Raw genomic sequence first — 23,471 nt, 5'->3', positions numbered from 1 at the left:
ACTGGATAACTGCACAAAAGTGGAAAATTTCCAGTGATGCTAAATTTTGCTATATACTTAAAGGACAAAGCCCTTCCACATTGCAGAGCAAATATTATAGTTCAGTATAGTTGTTAAAAGTATTACAGTTGAACCTGATTTATACGTAACTTTGTTCTGCATAATTCTTATTTACATGTAAAGTTTTGTCAGTCCCAGCAAAATATAATTCAAAATGCATTAATTAAACCTTAAACAATGGAAAATCCAGGATGGAATGTAACAATATTATGAAAAGGAATGTTGCTACTCACTATATAGTGGAGATGCTGAGTTGCAGATAGGCACAACCAAAAGACTGTCACAAATGAAGCTTTCTGCCAGTAAGGCCTTTGTAAACAAACACACACACACACACACACACACACACACACACACACACACACACACACACACACACACGACTGCAGTCTAAGGCAACTGAAGCCACACTACAAGCAGCAGCACCAGTGTATGATGGGACTGGTGAGTGGGTGGGGGTAAGGATGGACTGAGGCAGGGAGGGGGACAGTGAAGTGCTGCTGGGGGTCACACACGGACACGGTGGAGAGAGTGTAGGGCAGCTGTGTGCAGTCAGAGGTTAGACGGAGTGCAGGGGAGATGTGGGGAGGGGTGGGGTGGAGGTAGCAGAAAAGAGAGAAGTAAAAAGACTAGGTGCGATAGTGGAATGAGGGCTGTGTAGTGACTGGAATGGGAACAGGGAAGGGGCGGGATGGGTGAGGACAATGACTAATGAAGATTGAGGCCATGAGTGTTAGGGGAATGTAGGATATATTGCAGGAAAAGTTCCCACCTGTGCAATTCAGAAAAGCTGGTGTTGGTGAGAAGGATCCATATGGCACAGGCTGTGAAGCAGTCATTGAAATGAGGGATGTCACATTCGGCAGCATGCTCAGCAAGAAGGTGGTCTACTTGTTTCTTGGCCACAGTTTGTCGGTGTCCATTCATGTGGACAGACAGCTTGTTGGTTGTCGTGCCCACATAGAATGCAGAGCACAGTGGTTGCAGCTTAGCTTGTAGATCACATGACTGGTTTCACATCTGTCTAACCTACCAAACCGTCCGTAGCTGCCCTGCCCTCTCTGCACCTCCTCTCTGAGTGTCCCCCAGCAGCACTTCACTGTCCACTGTCGCTACCCTACTGCCCTCCCCGCCACAGCCACCTCTTTACTCCCACCCAGTCTCCACTCCCATCATGCACTGGCGCTGCTGCTCATAGTGTGGCTTCAGTTGCATGTGTCTGTCATCTATTTTTGATGATTTCCTTACTGACTGAAATCTTTGTGACAGTCTCTATGCTGTGCCTGTCTGTGACTCAGCATGTCTGCTATATGCTGAGTGGCAACGTTCCTTTTCATAATATTGTTAGTTAAACCTTATGTATACGTAATGCATTTTTACATAATTCACTGTTAAAAGTAACAAATTCTTGTGGAATGAATTGAGTTTTATTTAATTGTAATGAGCATTGTTGTTTGAAAAGGAGCCCTGTGATATTTTCTGTAACTTTATTGATGTAAGTAAGTACAGAAAGTGGGTGGTGCTGCAGAGAAAAGGAACAAAATCGTGGTTAACTAGAGTGGGTGGCATGGAAACAAGACACTCTTGGCTCTGTTGTTTTCATTACAAGAATTTCTTTTGTGGTAACATTTGAGAAGCTAAAAGTTGCATGCTGCCTTTATTGTTGAACAGATGTTCTCTCATCAAGTTGTTTTGATCAGCCATGGCGAACAGAAAAGGAAAAGTTACACACTAGATCAGAAAGTAAAATTCATATAAGCGGTGGATGCTAATCCACACAAAACAAGATGGAAATTGCTTCAGATTTAGGAACTGCCTGTACCATGCTGTGTACAGTTGTCAGCTTAAGAAATAGTATTTTGAATGAGTTTTTAAAATTGGATGCAAAATCAACAAAATACAACTGTCAGTAAGGAGGTAGATTTGGAAAAGCCAATTTTTACATGGTTCCAGCAAAAACAGACTGCAGTTCTATCATTAGCGACTTGCTGAAAGCAAAGGCAATAGTTTCAGCTAGAAGTATGAACATCACAACATTTCAGGATTTTATCAGGATTGTCACATGGATTTAAAGACCATCATGGAATCACAGGGAGAAAAATTTCCAGCAAATTGAAAGCTTCATGGAGCAACACTGGATTGATAAGATTGTGCTGGGTATCTTAAGGAGGATTATAAACATCAAATCATCTACAAATGTGATGGGACTGGTCTGATCTGCAGTTTGCTTCCTAGTGAAAAGTTGGCTGAAAAGATTAATCGACGTCATGGAGGGAAGAGAAATAAAATTCACATGACAGTTCTTCCTGCCTTGAATGCAGATTGATCTGACAAACTTCCCATACTTCTGGTAGGAAAATCTAAGGTGTTTCAGAGGTGTAAAGATGAAACCTATGGAATACAAACCCAATAAAAATTCTTGGATGATTATGATTTTAATGGAATAGTGGTTAAAAGAACTGGTTATTAGAATGAAAAGAAAAGAAAGATGACCCCCTGTCTTATGGATCGATGTGCAGCACATCCACCCAAAGTAGTTTTGGAAAATGTTTAGTAGAATTTTTGCCTCCAAACTACACCAGTGTACAGCTGCTTCATTTGGGCATTATTGCAAATTTCAAAGTGTGTTATAGAAGGGAAAAAAATGGTTCATCATTTGATAGCACTGACTGAGGAGGAAATTAAATCTCTCCATTAACTTATTACAAGCCATGGAATTTTGGTTGCCTGACAGCTGGTGTCATCCTTCTCGGTCAACTGCTTCTGTAATGCTGGTGCTTAACTGGAAGAGATTGCTGCTGCTGCTGCTGCTGCTGCTGCTGATGATGATGATGATGTTGTGTCTGATAATGACCTAGCTCTACTGATGGATGCAGGTTTCGACAGTTTTGTACATTTTAATGGTAATCTCCCAATGTGCACAGAACTACTGTATGAGGAGATTATTGCTGATGTGTGGCAACATTGCAGTGATGATTAAGAAAGTGGACCAGCTTCAAGTTAGGGATGGAGACGAAAGATGATGACTTGAACTTTGAAACACTTAAACTGAGTGAAGTGTTATGTGCTGTTGGTGTGAGCAGGCATTACAGCAGTGCGAGAAGATGTAGTGAAAACATTCTGAATTCATATTAATGAAAGTTTGCAAAATGAGGTGTATACGCGTAATGCATGAAAAGTGAAACAAGCCAAGTTATCCAGTTTCTTTGAAGCAGGATCAAGTTCAAAATAATGTATTTTCTCTTTAACACTATATCTTCATTTGTACAGTACAAAGTCCCAAATTACAATACAGTACCTAAAGCAGGACCAAATAATACTTTTTCTTTTAATACTGTATTCTAGCCTTGTTGTTTGTAAAATTTACGTATTTAGGCCCATTGTATGTTTTCAGTGAAAACTCTGATTTGTATTACTGTATCTATATCTGAGTTCATAGTAACTCTGAGTTACAAGTACTCTTTCCTCTTCCCCTGATAAATGTATAAATCAGTTTCAACTGTAAATATTTTTGTAGTATGTGAAAATGGCAGTGTGGATATGTAGTTATGTTCTTCTTAGCTTTGTTAAAATAACTGATTCCATAAAGACTTCTTTCTTGTGTTGTCTTTTAATTCCTGTCTTAGATACCTGTGTTGGTATAGCACATCTTTTTTATATGTACATTTTCTGATTACTGAGCTTCATTTTTAGCCCTTATTTTTAGATTGTAGGTCTTTGCTGCTTACTTAGTTTCTCATGGACTATTCTTTTCTACAAGGTGTACAACTTTGCTTCTGACATTTTTTTTCCCAACATTTGAGGCTTTAATGAAACAAATTGGTTACATATGTATCATTCAAAGTATTTTCCATCGCTGGCCACTCCTTTCTCCCATCTTTTGGGCAGTGCACGCATCCCGCGTTGAAAAAATTGTTCGTCTTTTGAAGCGATCCATGAATCGATTCCATTTGGGACTTGACACATTTTGAAATGGCTTGCTGTGTCGCTCCCACTAATTGTGCCAATTCTTCTAGAGTTTAATGCGAGTCTTCACTCAGAAATGTCCGCACACCTGGAATCTTCGAAAATGTTCTCTCTTCCACTACTATGCCAGTCTATGACATTAAAATCACTGTTCTTGAAGCATTGAAACCACTCATGACACGTTCTTTCACTAATGGCGTCCTTACCATACGTACTCGAGGTCATTCAGTGAGACTCAGCCGCTGCTTTCTTCATATTGAAACAAAACAGTAACACCTGCCGCAAATGACGAGAATTAGACTCGTAAACTGACATTTTCAATCAAGAACAACTTTATGATGCAGACATAAATTGACTAATGTTTGAATGAGGTTATGTTGACAGAGGTCCAAGCTAACTGGCTGACGTCTACGATCCGTTTCTTTCGACCACTACTTACCATTGTCACCACGTATCGGCAAATGGTGGAAGCAAAGTTGTACACCTTGTACTTAGTGTTGTCATCAGAATCTTTCTTCACATCAGTCATTTGAAGGAATCTTGTTGTGTGAAGAACCCAAGCAGTCATTTGTCAATGTGAAGTGCCTCACAAAAAACAAATCTTATGTTTTTAAGAAATCAAAATTGGTTGGCACTTGATGAAAGTGCAAAGTTGTGTGAAACTTGCTTTATTTGTCTGTCCTTCATTTAAATATGAACACTATTTCACATTAATTCTTATTTGTATTGATTAAAGAAATACACAGACAAGTTCTCATCTAAAACTGTATTCGGAGCAGCGTAATTAGTTAGTTCCACTTGCACTTCAGTAGTGTTTGATAAATATTGTCGAAATGAACTTAACTTTAATTGTAATGATTCCAGTCTTCAGAGTAGTTCAAATAGATGAGTAAAAATAATTAATGGTGTAACATGTATGTACAAAGGAAGAGTTGATAGGTATTTCAGCTAGTGATTTACATGTAAACGATTGAAACCGGTCTCAGTGTCTTACTGAAGAGAACAGCTCTCACTGACACTTGACTTGGATGGTGCAGTGAAAGCATGCTCAGGATAAATTTTCTGAAGAAATACAACAAAATTATGGTCCAGCTCCTATATTTTCTTTCATTTTTGAAACTTTTGAGATTAACCTTTTAGTTCTTTCAACAGTCACACTTGTCTCTTTCCAGTCACAGAGCTGCAGCCTTGCTTGATCATTCTTCTGTCTCTAATAAATTAATTTTTGGCTGGACATTATGTGCTATAATAATAGCAGACTTGTCATATGTGCAAATAATTGGTTATGACTGAAAATCTCTCATGCCATTCTCTCTCATGTTAAGGGTCATCAGTAATTGACTTTAAAATGTTGAACACTCAAAATAACCATTTCAGTACTATCCAGTTCTATACCTCCCTCTGTCACTGAGGTTACACATTCTAGTGCTGTGGCACTAGACTCATAAATAGCACATTCAAATTCTGGTGTTGAAAGATGATTTCATTGCTAGTATTTGGCTGGCAAGAATAGAAGTGGTTTAGAACTCCTCATCAGTAATATTTGCACTAGTATCCTCGTCTGAATTCCAAATATCTCTGTAATGGCTCAAGAAAGGGGCATGTGACATTGTTGCACATTACCCCTCTGGCATTTTAGCTATCTTGTCAGAAATGAGCCCTTTACAATTTCAGTTATTGCTTACGCTATTTGATGGTAGTACTTATTCCACACTTATTTCATTTTTGATTAGTTCTTATCACTTTTATACTTCTAAAATGAAACATTTTATTTCAGCACGCTGTCAGATGGGTACTGTTGTCTAGGAAAAAAAAAAAAAAAAAAAAAAAAAAAAAAAAAAAAAAAAAAAGTTCCTATCAAGCATTGGAGACAACTTTGCCATGACTGAAGACATGAAATTGTTTGTTTATCCCATTACCTAAATCCATGAAGTCTACCGTAGTTGAATATAAGAACCATGACACTGAATTTTTACTTTCAAGAACTGAGAAGTTAACCATAACTCATTATTACCCTGCAGCCATATTTTTTGAATTAATGTATTTGAAAACACACTTCAGACAATTTAATTAGATTTTGTCACTTGTGCAGATGTGGAATTCAGAACAGTGAAAGCAATCAGAATTTTTGTAGTGCTAACTAAAATATGGCATTTTCTCCTTATTCTTGAAATGCAAAAAAATATTAGTTTCTTATGAATTGATGTGCACCAACCAAAGTGCAAGAAATTTAGAACTAAGAACTTGTCACAGTGCAGTGGTAAGCAATGCAACTTTTTCGTAAGAATATTTCATTTGATTGAGAAGATAATAAAATAATGAAAATAATGTTAAAATTACTCCTCAGTAAAACACAAGAGATAATTTTTAGTTAGAAGCACCTTTTCTGGAGACCTAATGCTGTTTGCCTCTAGTGCAGGTAAACCTCAACATTTAGTAGAAGAATTTGAGCTATTAAATTTGAAGCTAGACCTGAAAATCATTTGCAATAAGATTAAATAATATGTAACTAATATGCTGTTAGACAGACATTCTCCCAGAAATTCTCGACATGTTTGATGCGTCGCCAACCAAAAATGTCAGTCTCATTGAGAAATGGATTGATAGGTATTGTGGAAAAATATTCTGGTCCATGGTTGTATCTGGATGCACAAAAGTTCAGAAGATTTCTATTCCCTTACAGAATGATTTTTATTGTACAGAAAAGACTTCTGCAGTTTTATGGACAAATAACACAAATGGTTGACTGAGGAGTAATGACAAAAATCTTTCACACTATAAATGGGAACAGAAAGACCAAATTACATTGGTTGGACAGCGCCCAGAAGGATCTGGAGGAAGTCACTTTTGACTCTCTGCCAACGACAAGGACAACTACAGAAGACAGATCTGCTGTTGTAAGCTCATCCCCAAACAACTAACAGAAATAAATCCAGTCCAAAAATAAACTAGTAATGAAGATCCATTATGGCAGGATGGAGTTTTATGAAGATAGGAACGAGAATAATACTGAAGTTAGCCAGTGGTTCTATGGGCTCTTTCAATGGCCAAACAAAATAATATTAGAATAATAATAATAATAATAATAATAATAATAATAATAATGTGAAACTCAGAAGAGGCAGAAATACACTGTCAGAGAATTGCAAAGTCATGAAGTGCTTCTACTCATCGGAACCTCAGAAGTGTGGGTAACAAAAGTGCATGTACTAGCAAGAATATCTTATACACAAAGATAACAAAACTAAGACCAGCTGATCAGAGGAGATTTATTGTAAGAACAACATGTTAAGTGAAATGGAGCTCTAAGAAATTTAGAAAAGTTGTGAAACAGAAGTAAAACAACCTGCTTTGGCATCAAACACCTGGAGTCACTGAACAACTTGAATCATAAGAAAACTTACAAATAATGTGGATTAAGAAGAGGAACAATAAGTAATTGATGACACACTGACTCAAAGATTACAAAATCTGAAAGAAAATTGTGGCCCTGTGTCATCTTATGTAGAGAGGAGACAGCACCCAACATCAATAACTTTCTTCAAAAAACAACTGGCTACACTGAGGTAGTCTGTCCTTGCAACTGTCCAAATAATAAAAATCAAATAAATGAACCAGCTAACTTACAGTACAGCAATATTATTAACAGAACTTTGCATCTGCATCAAAGACTGCCAGAAAATCAACTGAGAAATAAAAAGTGGAATGTTTGGCTGTAACTGAAAAGCAAAGACTGGAGATCTGAGCCAAGCAACTAGGACATGAGAGCATAAACTGAGTAACCAGAAGAAGAAGAAGAAGAAGAAGGCATGCCCAATAAAGTTTTGGGTGAGTACAAGAAAATTAAAGCAGCTTAGGGAATTGTTAAGCAACAAATAATTGCAATGAATAGGAAAATCAAAAGATAAGAGGCCATGATCATCCAGTACAGGCAAAATCAAACTTTCAGATCCGATCAGAGGACACTCTACCAGAGTAAGAATCAGCTACCAGAAACAAAAATTGAAAAACTGGAAAAAGGGCAACAACCCAGTTCTGTAAAGATGTATAGAAAACTGAGGGAGACTACAATGAAACTGCTGAATGGATTATGGACTTCAGGAATAAATTTTCTTAAGAACAGACTGTAACAGCTGGAGATAACACCTCAAATGATCAAGCAAAAAAGTGAAGAAAGTCAAAACTGGACATCCCCTGTACAGCAGTGAACCAAAAGTTCTCTTGCAGTCAATCTAGGTCATTTGTAAATTTATTTTCTGGATTTCCAGTTATCCAGAATATTTTTTTCAATCAGGAACTGGTCTTTTCCAACTGGTATGTTGTTTTCTTCCAGAAAATCCTGAATTCTGTCAGCTATGATTACTGTCAGCAACTTCAACGTGATGAATGGGCATGTTTTTGGCCTGTAATTTCTGGAATTGCAGCTGTATCCTTCTGTATTTAATACATTTTCCAGTTGTTAGCCATTCACGGATATTTCCTGTCTTCAGCATTAAGTTAAAGGGTTAGCCCATTTTCACTTGTAGACTGGATGGGTACTTGAGCCAGAAATCATGCAGTTGGATCATAAAGCACCTGGAAACCATCGGTTCAGCTAAGTCATCAGAAGTTATGCATTATTCAACATCAAGAGGGGTGTTTCCATGGGGGCCTCACTGTCCCCACTGCTGTTCATCATTGCCTTGATCCCAATGTCAATCATCTAACAGAAAACAAATCTGGACTACCAAACAGTGAAAAATTGTCAGAATATATCCTTCCTGCTGTACATAGGTGAACTGAAGCTCTACAGAAAATCTGAAATTAAAATCTAGTCTCTGATGAATACAGTCTGAATCTTCTGCCATAACATCAGCATTGAATTTGGCTTGGGTAAAAGAAAAGATCAAAATCTCTTAAAGTGAAGGCATCAAAATGCCAAATGGACAAGCCATCAAGTGACACCAGCCAGAAGACTGCAAATGCCTATACATTCAGGAGTTGTGTAAGGTCAAGCATAGGCATCTAGAAAGTATGGTCTGGAAAGAGTAAACTCAAGAGGTTGGAAAAAGTTTGAAAAGCAAGCTGAATAGCAGCAATATCATCAAGGTAACCAATTCAGTACCTGGCTCATATGTCAGATATACTGCAGGTGCTGTTACTTGGACACAAGTAGAGTTAGATATTATGGACAGGAAAACAAGAATACTCATGAAAATTCACCATTCACTTGATCCTTGCAGTGACCTCAGCAGCCTATAGTTGCCCAGAAAAGCAGATGCTGAAGAACTGTGCAGGTGAAGCAGATGGGAAGAAGAGAACCATGTGTGGCAGACTGTGTGAAAGATAGCAAGAATCAGCTGTGATTGAAGTCAGTGACAAAAGGCTTCTCAAAGTAAAGCAAATAAAGAATCATTACTGGAAAGCTGTGCTCTAGTGCTTAACAGTCTGTGCAGTAAAGCTTAGCATGGGCAGTTTTTGGAGAAGATCAAAGACAAAAAATGGATAAAGAAAAGATCTGGTCTTGGCTGATCAACAGATTCTGGATTTTTTTTTTTTTTTGCTGCTCAGGAACAAGCCATCAGAACTAACATTATCAAAGTCATAATCAAGAAATCAGCAAAAGAATGACGTTTTGTGGCAGAGTGTTCTCCATAGCAATGCTTCATTGCAGAGAGTGGTCCATGGTGATGTGTTGTAGAGGAAGCAGTTTACCATATCTTGTGCTGTTGCAAGAGGATCACTCAGACTGATCACAAGCAGAGACCACAATGTTGTGGCATGAATGATCTATGGGAACTTACACAAAAATTATCACCTGCTAGTGGTGGGAAACTGGTGGGATCACAAGCCAGAAAAAGTTGTCAAAAACAAATATACCAAATTACTATGGAGCCTCAGACAAATCGAATGCTGGAACATGAACACCAGACATCACAACAATGGAGTAAAAGAAAGTGTGGATCATTGACATTGCCCTTCTAGATGATTGCAGAATCGGTGAGAAACAACTTTTAAAACTTTCCAGACACAAAGACTTGAAAATCAAACTGCAGCAACTTTGGTGTGAAACAGGGAAAATGATGTCGTTGGTTCTTGGCACATTAGTAATAGTGCCAAAAGATCTTAGTCGGCATTTGAAAACGATTTGCATTGATAAAATATTATAAAATATTCATCTGCCAAAAATTACTGGATATAAGTTCTGCCTATTTGCAGACTGTTTTTTCATTTAGACCCAAACACATTGCAGCACTTTCGAGCCACCTTCATTGGGTTTTCTGTATTTAAATCTGTAAAATTTGAAATGAATTAATGATTAATTTGCGAGAATTTAGCATAAATTGTTTTTTGTTTATTATTGTCATTACCTTAATTTTACATTTTAAGATTATACAGAACCCTCTGTACCTTCTTGTGTACTGGTAGCTTGTTGTCTGCAACTATGTTATGGCATTCATGAATTGTCCACTGATACATCACACAATCCTATATGTTTAGGAAGTGTCGTACTAGTGCTAAAATATGAAATGAAGTGTGGTGATCTCATTAGTCATGTTTACTGTTGTAATAGGATGAACAGTAAAAGGAACAAACTGTAGAATAAGAACGGCAGGGCGCTTTTGGTAAATGAAATAATTTTCAAAAGTATACTGCTGATGTGTCCAAAACACAAGGTTCATTACAATATCTACTTCAAATTCTGGGAAGCTGTGGGAGAGATGGGAAAACAAAGAAATGGATCATGGAACAGCTTCCAGGAAAAGGTTATAATGAAAATGTAATGGAGATGTCCAGGCAATGTAGCTAGGGGAATGGGTGACAGATGAACAAGGGAAGTTCTTTGCAAGTTTCCAAGAGATAGGAAAAGACAGAGATACCCTTTAGAAACCTGGTACATGAAATTAGAAAACAACTGTGTATGAACAAGGTAATCAAATGTAGACTAGATAAAGCTGTTAAACAACCTTAATGTATTGGGAGTGTGCCACATTATGGAGGAAGATGACACTAATCAAATCTTTACTTCTAGATTTCATCATAGAACAAGGGAGATTTGAATAATGACAACACTTTAAAATCTTTGAGGATCTTGTAAAATAACTATGCTAAAAAGATAAGGGAGTCATTTATATACTTCTGGTGAGACAAATCAGTGAGATTAGTGCTTGTTTAGCAAAAATGCTGCATAAACAATGATCAAAGGTGAAATACTCACTTTTGTTTTAGATCTGCACTTGATAACTACTAGAGTCTGGGCTACATTCTTGGCTGGCCACACAGGTATAAAAGAACTCAATACACTAATGACTATTTAGAATGAATGAAAGCTGTTCTACCCAGGAGGAAGGAAAAAAATATGTACACATACATATGAATACTTATCTGAGAGAAAATTATACAGTTAAAGAATAAATATTTTTGAACCATGTAAAGAAAGGATTTCTTCTGGAACAATGCGAATGTTTCACTGGCTCAATTCAAGATATTGTGATTTATTAACTGCCATTGTAATTATGTTAGGAAGAATATCTGTTCCTTTGTCCAATGTTTCTGGGGAGGAAACTTCGTTTGCAAATATTCTGCAACAGAATCTTGTGGCACAGCTTGTGATTCTTACTTTTTTTTACTACTGCTCCTTTGCAATGCCAAGGAAAGTCTTGTGCTGCTGCACACCAGATTCAGAAACAGACTACTTCGGGATTGTGGAAAGACAGTCTTGAATCTTTGGGCATTAGGAGCTGTTTGACAACTAAAGAATGTAAGTCAGTATGCTCAACATCTATGCATGTTAATGTATGTAAACTGTAGTTGTGGGACTTTAGTAACTGTAGTACCTCCCTTCGTATAGGTAGCAAACTTTGAATATATTATTACAGACAGAAATGTGACGTAAGTAAGGTTTTTAAATAGTTGGTATGTTGTAGCTCATTGTTTACCACTAGTTAATCTTGTTGTCTCACAGGTTTATGACACTAAACTCTTAAAAGCAGCATTATTACTTAAAAAAACCTAATAATACTTCAACTCATTGACATATGTATACTGTGCAGTTGCTTTATAATAATTACTGCATATGGAGCCATACGTTAACAGTATTAAAAAAAAAGCTGGAAAATCCAAGAAGCATCTGTCTCTATGAAGATGGATGGCTGCTCACCGAATGGAAGAGGCATTGGTCAGTAGATGGGGATACAGAAAAGGATAAAACCTGCTTTCGGACAAAGTATGCACATCCGCACACGCAAAAAACATGAACCTCCCACCCCCAAATCACTACCACTCAAAAAAATCCTACCTGCCCACTTACTTACCTATCTTGCCACTCAGCACAATATTTTAAATGTAGACTACTCTAGTCTGTGTTACACAGCAACTACATTATTGAAAGTGGAAAAAAAAGCTCATAATAACAGACTCTTTTGCTGTCCAACCTTCCACAATATGTTTTCAGGTGCCTTTTTCAAATTGCTTTTGACACATTCCTTTTATAAATCCGGGGATAAATTAGTCATTGAGAGCAAAAATGTAGGAGTCTGCACAAGTAGCATTTGCAATCAACATTTAAGTGAAATGATGCGGCAGTACGTATGCAGAAGTAATTCCTCCTAGACCTGAGTAAAAGTGACAGAGGTCTGAATGTGGACAATTTTTGTTAACAGAATTATTCAATAATATACTGCAGTGTTGAAGGTCCTGAAAGATGGATAATTATTGAGCAATATTTAATATGGTGTGTTTACATATTTCTCGGGCATAAAGTTGTTTAGATTCTTTAATTGAGAATTTTTGTCTCGTACCTCAATTGAAATAAGATACATTTACAAATCAGTAAAAGAATTCATATTGTTTCGGTTTCTCTGAGGAAACTATCATCTCACCTTATTCTTTAGAGTTTATTAAAACACTGGTAATCAACAAAAACCTTGGTGTTTAATGCTACTTAGCAGTTCAGAAGTTTTCACAATACCTTCCAGAGTTAACTGGTCATCCAGTGATTCATTCTTTTAAAGAAAGATGAGAAACATAAATAATCCTCATTGTATTTTAACTATGTCTGCTGACTTATTCAACAGTGCCATGTGCAAAACTTATTACTGGATTGACAGTGGGAGTAGTAGTTCCAAAGACTTCCTAGTTTATGTTCACTGTTGTACGGCCTAGTATTCCACCATCAATACTTGCTCTTAATAAATCTCGTTAGGGGAATGAATACATTGTTTCTTTTGCCTGAAGCACATTTCCATTTGAAACATGTTTTTCTCTTTGATTAATACTTTTATCTAAAGTTGTTGTTGGTGGTGGTGGTGGTGGTGGTGGTGGTGGTGGTTGTCTTCAGTCCAAAGACTGGTTTGATGCAGCCTCACGCTACTGTCTTGTGCTTGCTTCTTCATCTTTGAATAACTACTGCAACTTATATCCTAATGAATCTGATAACTGTATTCCTCTGTTGGTCTCTGTATATGATGTTGTTGTTGTTGTTGTTGTTGTTGTGGTCTTCAGTCCTGAGACTGGTTTGATGCAGCTCTCCATGCTACTCTATCCAGTGCAAGTTTCTTCATCTCCCAGTACCTACTGCAACCCACATCCTTCGGAATCTGCTTAGTGTATTCATCTCTTGGTCTCCCTCTACGATTTTTACCCTCCACGCTGCCCTCCAATATAAAATTGGTGATCCCTTGATGCCTCAGAACACATCCTACCAACCGATCCCTTCTTCTGGTCAAGTTGTGCCACAAACTTCTCTTCTCCCCAATCCTATTCAATACTTCCTCATTAGTTACGTGATCTACCCATCTAATTTTCAGCATTCTTCTGTAGCACCACATTTCGAAAGCTTCTATTCTCTTCTTGTCCAAACTATTTATCGTCCATGTTTCACTTCCATACATGGCTACACTCCATACAGATACTTTCAGAAATGACTTCCTGACACTTACATCTATACTCGATGTTAACAAATTTATCTTCTTCAGAAACGCTTTCCTTGCCATTGCCAGTCTACATTTTATATCTTCTCTACTTCGACCATCATCAGTTATTTTGCTCCCCAAATAGCAAAACTCCTTTACTACTTTAAGTGTCTCATTTCCTAATCTAATTCCCTCAGCATCACTCGACTTAATTCGACTACATCACAGTATCCTCGTTTTGCTTTTGTTGATGTTCATCTTATATCCTCCTTTCAAGACACTGTCCATTCCGTTCAACTGCTCTTCCAAGTCCTTTGTTGTCTCTGATAGAATTACAATGTCATCAGCGAACCTCAAAGTTTTTATTTCTTCTACATGGATTTTAATACCTACTCCGAATTTTTCTTTTGTTTCCTTTACTGCTTGCTCAATATACAGATTGAATAACATCGGGGAGAGGCTACAACCCTGTCTCACTCTCTTCCCAACCACTGCTTCCCTTTCATGCCCGTCGACTATTATAACTGCCATCTGGTTCCTGTACAAATTGTAAATAGCCTTTCGCTCCCTGTATTTTACTCCTGCCACCTTTGGAATTTGAAAGAGAGTATTCCAGTCAACCTTGTCAAAAGCTTTCTCTAAGTCTACAAATGCTAGAAATGTCGGTTTGCCTTTCCTTAATCTTTCTTCTAAGATACGTCATAAGGTCAGTATTGCCTCACGTGTTCCAATATTTCTACGGAATCCAAACTGATCTTCCCCGAGGTCGGCTTCTACCAGTTTTTCCATTCGTCTGTAAAGAATTCGCATTAGTATTTTGCAGCTGTGACTTATTAAACTGATAGTTCGGTAATTTTCACATCTGTCAACACCTGCTTTCTTTGGAATTGGAATTATTGTATTCTTCTTGAAGTCTGAGGGAATTTCGCCTGTCTCATACATCTTTCTCACCAGATGGTAGAGTTTTGTCAGGACTGTCTCTCCCAAGGCTGTCAGTAGTTCCAATGGAATGTTGTCTACTCCCGGGGCCTTGTTTCGACTCAGGTCTTTCAGTGCTCTGTCAAACTCTTCATGCAGTATTGTATCTCCCATTTCATCTTCTTCTACATCCTCTTCCATTTCCATAATATTGTCCTCAAGTACATCGCCTTTGTATAGACCCTCTATATACTCCTTCTACCTTTCTGCTTTCCCTTCTTTGCTTAGAACTGGGTTTCCATCTGAGCTCTTGATATTCGTACAAGTGGTTCTCTTTTCTCCAAAGATATCTTTAATTTTCCTGTAGGCAGTATCTATCTTACCCCTAGAGAGATAAGCCTCTACATCCTTACATTTGTCCTCTAGCCATCCCTTCTTAGCCATTCTGCACTGCCTGTCGATCTCATTTTTGAGACTTCTGTATTCCTTTTTGCCTGCTTTACTTGCTGCATTTTTGTATTTTTTCCTTTCGTCAATTAAGTTGAATATTTCTTCTGTTACCCAAGGAGTTCTACTAGCCCTTGTCTTTTTACCTACTTGTTCCTCTGCTGCCTTCACTACTTCATCCCTCAGAGCTACCTATTCTTCTTCTACTGTACTTCTTTCCCCCATTCCTGTCAATTGTTCCCTTATGCTCTCCCTGAAACTCTGTACAACCTCTGTTGTAGTCAGTTTATCCAGGACCCATCTCCTTAAATTCCCACTTTTTTGCAGTTTCTTCAGTTTTAATCTACAGTTCATAACCAACAGATTGTGGTCAGAGTCCACGTCTGCCCCTGGAAATATCTTACAATTTAAAACCTGGTTCCTAAATCTGTCCTACCATTATATAATCTATCTGATACCTTCTAGTATCTCCAGGATTCTTCCATGTATATGATTCATGGAGTTAATATATTCCAACCCATTGTGCCATAACAAAGATGCACAGATGATTCGCAATTTCCTTGTTCAATATGTTCAATACAAAACAACAGTCTGTAACATGGATTTTCAGCTTTTGTATCAGTTACCAGTGGCCCCTTACCAAATTCCACAATTTCATTCTTGTTAAATCTGATTTTTGGCTGCTGCTCCCCATAACAATATTTTTCTCAAACCATGTGCATATAATGTATCCTCCACTTGACAATGTTCCTGTACCCCATTTACTAATGCACTTAACTCGAGTGGTCCAATACCACCTGTTGTACTGGGTGAAATAACTCGTTAGTACAGTGTCAGGTTCTTAACTTTACTCCTGTAGGAGGCAGAGGTCATACTGTAACACATACAAAGTATTTGATCACTTGATTATGAACAAGACGAAATTTGTAGCTCTTGATATAACATATTTCCACTGGAATATGAGTATTTATTACTGTTACTGAGCATTAATGTATCACATGATACAGAAAAAGATACTAGTCTCCTCTCACTGAGTGCAATTGACAATAAAAATTTATGCCGAGTTTTGCCTAATACAACTACTGCACTGCAAACTCAGTAGAGAGACAATGTTGTTATCTTCAGTGATTGCAGAGTGACTCAGTGATGCTGTGCTCATACATAAGCAAGTGTACTGATGGGGTGGTGTATGGAAACTTTTCTAGGCATGTCTATGATGACTCCACTCATTTGTCACTGCATCTGGCAACAACTAAGCTTGGTTGTGGCTTCATTGTGAGATACCAATCTGGCCTTGGCATCTCGCTCTTTGGATGACACCTCATCTTTAGTGTAGACAACTGAATTACCTCCTATCTGAACAAGAATTTTGAACTTCTCCAGTGCTTTAAATAATGGAATCTATCCCTTATATAAAGTAATATGTTTTGATGCAGCACTATAAGCAAGTCAAACATTATCAAAATTAGTAGCCACTTAAAACTTGATGTCTAGGTTCTTGACTTTCTCTGAACAAATTGAACATCCTTGCATTGTATTAAGCCTTATAATGACCTTTCTGCTGACAATAATAGCTCTCAACATTCTTCTTACTTGACAACTTTTGCCGTGATTGCATTGTGAACACTGACTTATATGTTTTGTTTCTGTGCTCTCTGACAAATGTTAGCCTTCTTGCAGTAATTTTGTTATTAAGGCAGCAAAAGTTAGCCTGCTTTTGTTACAGTAGTACCAAGCCACAGCAAGTGCACCATATTTCCATCTACAACTTTGTCAGTCTCAGCCATATCTGCCAATGGTTCTGGTTCAGTGCACATAGGATGAAGGGACTGATGTCCTCGCATTTTGATCCCTTTAACTCCCAACAACCAACCAACCCAGTGGTTGAGCATGATATGCAAGAGACTATTGTAATACTTCAACCTTACTAATATGTTGCACAGTATTTATCACTGAGTGATATTTTTTAATGAAAGAACTTTTTATTTCTTATTGGTGATCAAGACTTATCATAAGTCAGTTCCATATACTATTTGCTCAAGCACATAACATAAGTTTGCAGCTGGTCAAATTGCATACCAGATAAAATAAAAAGCATTGTTTTTACAATTGCATGCCATAAGTTCTGTACATCTTTCCCTTCAACTGCCCATGCTTTACTTCCATCAACAACATCCAGCAATTTCTTCTGTGCAAAAGATACTTTCCATTTGATATTTTCATGAATGAAAATTACTTATGTGAAATTTCTGGATGCTGAAAAACTTCATTCGACACAGCTTTCACCTTTTTTTCACCTGACAGGTGAAAAACCCTCAATGCAATTGAACTCACTTCAGAGGCTACCCCTGTAACCCAATATGATTTACTGGGCCCCCAAACTGTTGGATGGACTGTAATGAAGTGAAAATAGCTTATATTAAGAATTTTATTTTTCCAGTAAATGGACACTTAAACACAAGACATTGAACATACAAAAGTAGATAAAATGCTCTAAAATGCTGCGTACATCCATATTATCTTCAAAGATAATTGGTACATCAGAGTACATAACACTCAATTTATTATTTCCATGCAGACTCATTCTCACTACATACACATTTCTATGTCTCTATCTTCTATAGGTCCTGCATGATATTCCTGCCTAATCCTGTAAAAATAAAGGTGTCCTCCCATTCCTTTCCATTTTTGTTCTAGATTAAATAACCCCACATATGAAATATATATCTATTTTCATGTCTTGTACCTGTCTGTTGATTTGCTGTCAGCTACATAGTTACACATTATTTTTTCTGTCTGCCTTTTTTTAAAGTGAATTATCTTACCTCAAACTGCTGCTTCACAACTTTTAAGTTCTGTTGCTGCTGCAGTGGATTAATAATCTTTATTAGTTCTTCAGTTATCTGTGGGAAATTAATCTCCATAATCATTGTAAACTGCAGATGTCTGTATCTGTACTGTAGTTTTGATACTATTTCCACCAATAGTTTCTCAAATCTTGAAATTTTCCAGTCACATAACTTTTTTGGCTCATCCACTGTCATCTGACTGGTTGTGTCTCTTAAAGATTGTTATTTCTGTTTATTTAATTCACTGTAGTTTAAAATTGACTTTTGTTTCTCTTTCTGGATGTTGCTTCTTTTGTTTTGCCAAATCTGTACATAAGTTACTTCTGATGTCCTGGGCTACCGGATACTGATTTTACTAACATGTTTGGTGAAGAAAATTGTATCTCATTGAATGTATTTAACAATGAAAACAATCAATTATTGATAAAATTATGTAATTGGATAGATATAAAATGTTCTCACCAAGTGGCAGCAGAACACACACCTAAGACTGTTGTGACTGGCAAGCTTTTGGAGCCAATGGCTCCTTCTTCAGGCAGAAGGGTTGAAGGGGAAGGAAGAAGGGTGATGGGAAAGGATTGGAGATGTCTAGGAAAGGGGGTCGATTTTGGGAAAGTCACCCAGAACTGCAGGTTAGGAGAGACTTACCGTACGGGATGAGAAAGAAAGACTGATTATTGGAGACTGCATTGGATGCGATTTGAAAACCTGGGAGCTTAAAGGTGTAAGACAGGGTAATATTCAAGACAGAGATTACTACTAAAACATAGTGCATGAGTTAATGAGAGTGAGTAAGCTAAGTGCGTTGTACATAACAGAGGTGGGAGGGGGCGGTGAAAAGTAGATGGGAAATACAATGAAAGATGTAGAAAACTAAAATGGAGTGAAGTAGAGTAGTTACAGTGAAGAAAAGCTGAGATGGAAGAAATTAATATAAATTAAGGCCAGGTGGGTGGCAAGAACCAAGGACATATTGTGCTAGTTCCCACCTGTGGTGTTCTGAGAAACTGGTGTCTGGCCTGCTTCACTCCATTTTAGTTTTCTACACCTTTCGTTGTCTTCCCTGTCTATTTTTCACTGCCCCCTCCCATCTCTGTTAAGTACAATGCACTTAGCTTCTTACTTGTATTAACTCGTGTATGATGTTTTAGTAGTAATCCCTGTCTTCCACCTTTAAGCTCTCAGGTTTTTAAGTTTTGTCTGATAAGTCCCCAACACTCAGTCTTTCCTTCACATTCCGTACAGTAAGTCTCCCCTGACCCACAGTTCTGGGTGATTTTCCCAGAATCTACCCCTTTTCCTAGACCTCTCCAGTCCTTTACAGTCACCCTTCTTCCTTCCTCTTCAACCCTTCTGCATGAAGAAGGAGCCACTGGCTCTGAAAGCTTGTCATTCACAACAGTCTATTATGTGTGTTTTCTGCCGCCACTTGGTGAGTAGATTTTTTATCTATCCAATTAAATAATTGTATTTAAAAACAAAGATGATGTGACTTACCATACGAAAGCGCTGGCAGGTCGATAGATACACAAACAAACACATACATACACACAAAATTCAAGCTTTCGCAACCAATGGTTGCTTCGTCAGGAAAGAGGGAAGGAGAGGGAAAGATGAAAGGATGTGGGTTTTAAGGGAGATGGTAAGGAGTCATTCCAATCCTGGGAGCGGAAAGACTTACCTCAGGGGGAAAAAAGGACAGGTATACACTCTCGCGCGCGCGCACACACACACATATCCATCCACACATACACAGACACAAGCAGACATTTGTAAAGGCAAAGGGTTTGGGCAGAGATGTCAGTCGAGGCGGAAGTACACAGGCAAAGATGTTGTTGAAAGACAGGTGAGGTATGAGCGGCGGCAACTTGAAATTAGCGGAGGTTGAGGCCTGGCGGATAACGAGAAGAGAGGATATACTGAAGGGCAAGTTCCCATCTCCGGAGTTCTGACAGGTTGGTGTTAGTGGGAAGTATCCAGATAACCTGGACGGTGTAACACTGTGCCAAGATGTGCTGGCCGTGCACCAAGGCACGTTTAGCCACAGGGTGATCCTCATTACCAACAGACACTGTCTGCCTGTGTCCATTCATGCGAATGGACAGTTTGTTGCTGGTCATTCCCACATAGAAAGCTTCACAGTGTAGGCAGGTCAGTTGGTAAATCACCTGGGTGCTTTCACACGTGGCTCTGCCTTTGATCGTGTACACCTTCCGGGTTACAGGACTGGAGTAGGTGGTGGTGGGAGGGTGCATTGGACAGGTTTTACACCGGGGGCGGTTACACGGGTGGAGCCAGAGGGTAAGGAAGGTGGTTTGGGGATTTCATAGGGATGAACTAAGAGGTTACGAAGGTTAGGTGGACGGCGGAAAGACACTCTTGGTGGAGTGGGGAGGATGTCATGAAGGATGGATCTCATTTCAGGGCAGGATTTGAGGAAGTCGTATCCCTGCTGGAGAGCCACATTCAGAGTCTGATCCAGTCCGGGAAAGTATCCTGTCACAAGCCAAATGTCAGACAAGCCTGGGAAAATAAAATATGGGAGCGTAATCTGGTTAGGGCGAAGGCATGTTTGCAGAGGGAATGTAAATAACACTTAATGGGGTCGTTGTGGGGGTGTTGTGAGGGTGACATGGTATTAGAAGGTGGAAAGTGTAACATCAGGCCGAATGAAAAATATGTATATGGGGAGAGATAAAGGTGAACCAGAAAGCAACTGGAGATCTGGTGTGAAAAAAGGCGAAAAAGTGTTGGTAAAAGCTGGGCTCTGTTGATCCTGTGGTGAACTTGGGTTGGTAGGCAACGATGTGCATAAAGGTTAGGTGGTTGTGTTGCCGCCAAAACAAGTTAACGGGTGGAGAAATTCGGGAAAATTTCGAAAAAACTACGTGTAAATGTATTAAAAGGAGTGGTTTTGTGGTGGCAGATTATGAGTATGAGGCTAACAATTGTCTGACGAAGAAATAATGATGTTCAAACCTGTGGGAAGCGGCTAAAAATGATCAATGATGTGGGAAAAATGGAAATGGAAATAAAGCGAAAGTTATTAGAACTAGCCGTAATGAAACTTCCTGGCAGATTAAAACTGTGTGCCCGACTGAGACTCGAACTCGGGACCTTTGCCTTTCGCGGGCAAGTGCTCTACCATCTGAGCTACCGAAGCACAACTCACGCCCGGTCCTCACAACTTTACTTCTGTCAGTATCTCGTCTCGAGTCTCGGTCGGGCACACAGTTTTAATCTGCCAGGAAGTTTCATATCAGCGCACACTCCACTGCAGAGTGAAAATCTCATTCTGGAAATAGCCGAAATGGTTGTTTAATAGGTGAAAGGAACTGTTTGTAAACTAGAAACGGTGGATTTTATAGCAGCGATAGTGTTGAAAGCGGAAAAAAAATTTTTTTGGTTATGGTTTGGAAGTGGGTTACGTATTATTGAGTGTATATAGGCGGGATAAAATTGTATAGTAGATTACGGTAAAAAGGAGAAGGTGAATACAAAGTGAACCTACTGGCAAAAACAGAAAGAGAAATTAAGACGACAGAAAAGATTTCGAAATGCAACAGTGACAATAACAAACGTAATTGCTGGGTTCAAATGAATGATATGAACATAATAGAGGGAAACATTCCACGCGAGAAAAATATATTTAAAAACAAAGATGATGTGACTTACCATACAAAAGTGCTGGCCTACACTGTGAAGCTTTCTATGTGGGAATGACCAAGCTTTCTCTGTGGGAATGACCAGCAACAAACTGTCCATTCGCATGAATGGACACAGGCAGACAGTGTTTGTTGGTAATGAGGATCACCCTGTGGCTAAAGATGCCTTGGTGCACGGCCAGCACATCTTGGCACAGTGTTACACCGTCCGGGTTATCTGGATACTTCCCACTAACACCAGCCTGTCAGAACTCCGGAGATGGGAACTTGCCCTTCAGTATATCCTCTCTTCTCGTTATCCGCCAGGCCTCAATCTCCACTAATTTCAAGTTGCCGCCGCTCATACCGCACCTGTCTTTCAACAACATCTTTGCCTGTGTACTTCGGCCTCGACTGACATCTCTGCCCAAACTCTTTGCCTTTACAAATGTCTGCTTGTGTCTGTGCAGATGGATATGTGTGTGTGCACGCGAGAGAGTGTATACATGTCCTTTTTTCCCCCTGAGGTAAGTCTTTCCACTTCCGGGATTGGAATGACTCCTTACCATCTCCCTTAAAACCCACATCCTTTCATCTTTCCCTCTCCTTCCCTCTTTCCTGACGAAGCAACCATTGGTTGCGAAAGCTTGAATTTTGTGTGTATGTATGTGTTTGTTTGTGTATCTATCGACCTGCCAGCGCTTTCGTATGGTAAGTCACATCATCTTTGTTTGTAAATATATTTTTCCCGCATGGAATGTTTCCCTCTATTGTATTCATACAATTAAATAATTGAATGCATTTAGTAATATTTATTCTTTCTTCAAATAATTATGGGGAAAATGATGCTATTACTAATAAACGTCCTCAATCGGCACTTGGTTAGAGCACTTAGCTTGAGAACAAATCTGAAATAATGCTGGTTGCCCTATTGACTTGATGTTTTAAGGAAGTGTGGTTTTTGCTTTACAGCATCTTAAGTGTTTAGTAACTGATTTGCTTTTCTCCTTCGTACAGTTTCTGGATACTCTCATTTTGATGTTGCCATTCTTAGATTTCGAATTTTGCTGTAATTTCGTCTACCTTTATTGCAGTTAGCTCATCCTGGTTGTGAAGAAGACCATGAATGCTCAGAAAATATGTTCTGCTATAAAATGAGAAGTTGTGTTGATTGTTATAACTGTGCATTATACTACAGGAAACCAAATGCAAAGAAGATATGTGCAAGGGAACCTAGTGAATGTGGAGAGTGCATTGATGGGTGAGTGTACACCACAGCTCCAAGTGCAACTCTCTTATTGTGTCAACAGTGTTTCAGTGTTACCATAGTTTTTGATCGTTTTCATTTTTTTCCCTTAGCTATGAAGCAGAGATTCTAACAAATGGCAATGAGAGGGATTACTGCAGGATTATGGAAAAGCCTGCTTCTGAACTGATACCTGGTAAGACCACATTGTAGTTGTTTGTATAGCTGTCATAAGTTCTGAAATTTTTAAGTATCTCCTTTTTTTGTTGTCTTTTTTCCTGTAATCCTTGACACTGTTGACTGTTAACGACACGGCACCATAATTCACACAAGACTTTTGTTTTGCCAAGTAAATGTAGTCTCTTGCTGAAACAAAAGTCACAATATGTGGCCAAGGAAAGTTGCGAATAAAAAAAAAAAAAAAAAAAAAAACAGGGGCAGGGGACAA

At 38.5% G+C, this 23,471-nt stretch overlaps 1 protein-coding gene across 1 annotated transcript in view; it reads left to right on the top strand.

Moving 5' to 3' along the window:
• The window catches only part of LOC124613675, a 148,802-nt gene that overhangs the window by 82,849 nt on the left and 42,482 nt on the right, over positions 1-23,471 (top strand). Inside the window, exons 4-5 of the mRNA XM_047142392.1 lie at positions 22,872-23,038; positions 23,137-23,219. Of these exons, the coding sequence (XP_046998348.1) occupies positions 22,872-23,038; positions 23,137-23,219 (250 nt within the window). The remainder of the gene's footprint in view (positions 1-22,871; positions 23,039-23,136; positions 23,220-23,471) is intronic.

This window comes from Schistocerca americana, chromosome 4, assembly GCF_021461395.2.
Source record: "Schistocerca americana isolate TAMUIC-IGC-003095 chromosome 4, iqSchAmer2.1, whole genome shotgun sequence".
In the NCBI taxonomy this organism is placed as follows: Eukaryota; Metazoa; Arthropoda; class Insecta; order Orthoptera; family Acrididae; genus Schistocerca; species Schistocerca americana.
This window is presented reverse-complemented; position numbering and strand designations above follow the sequence as displayed.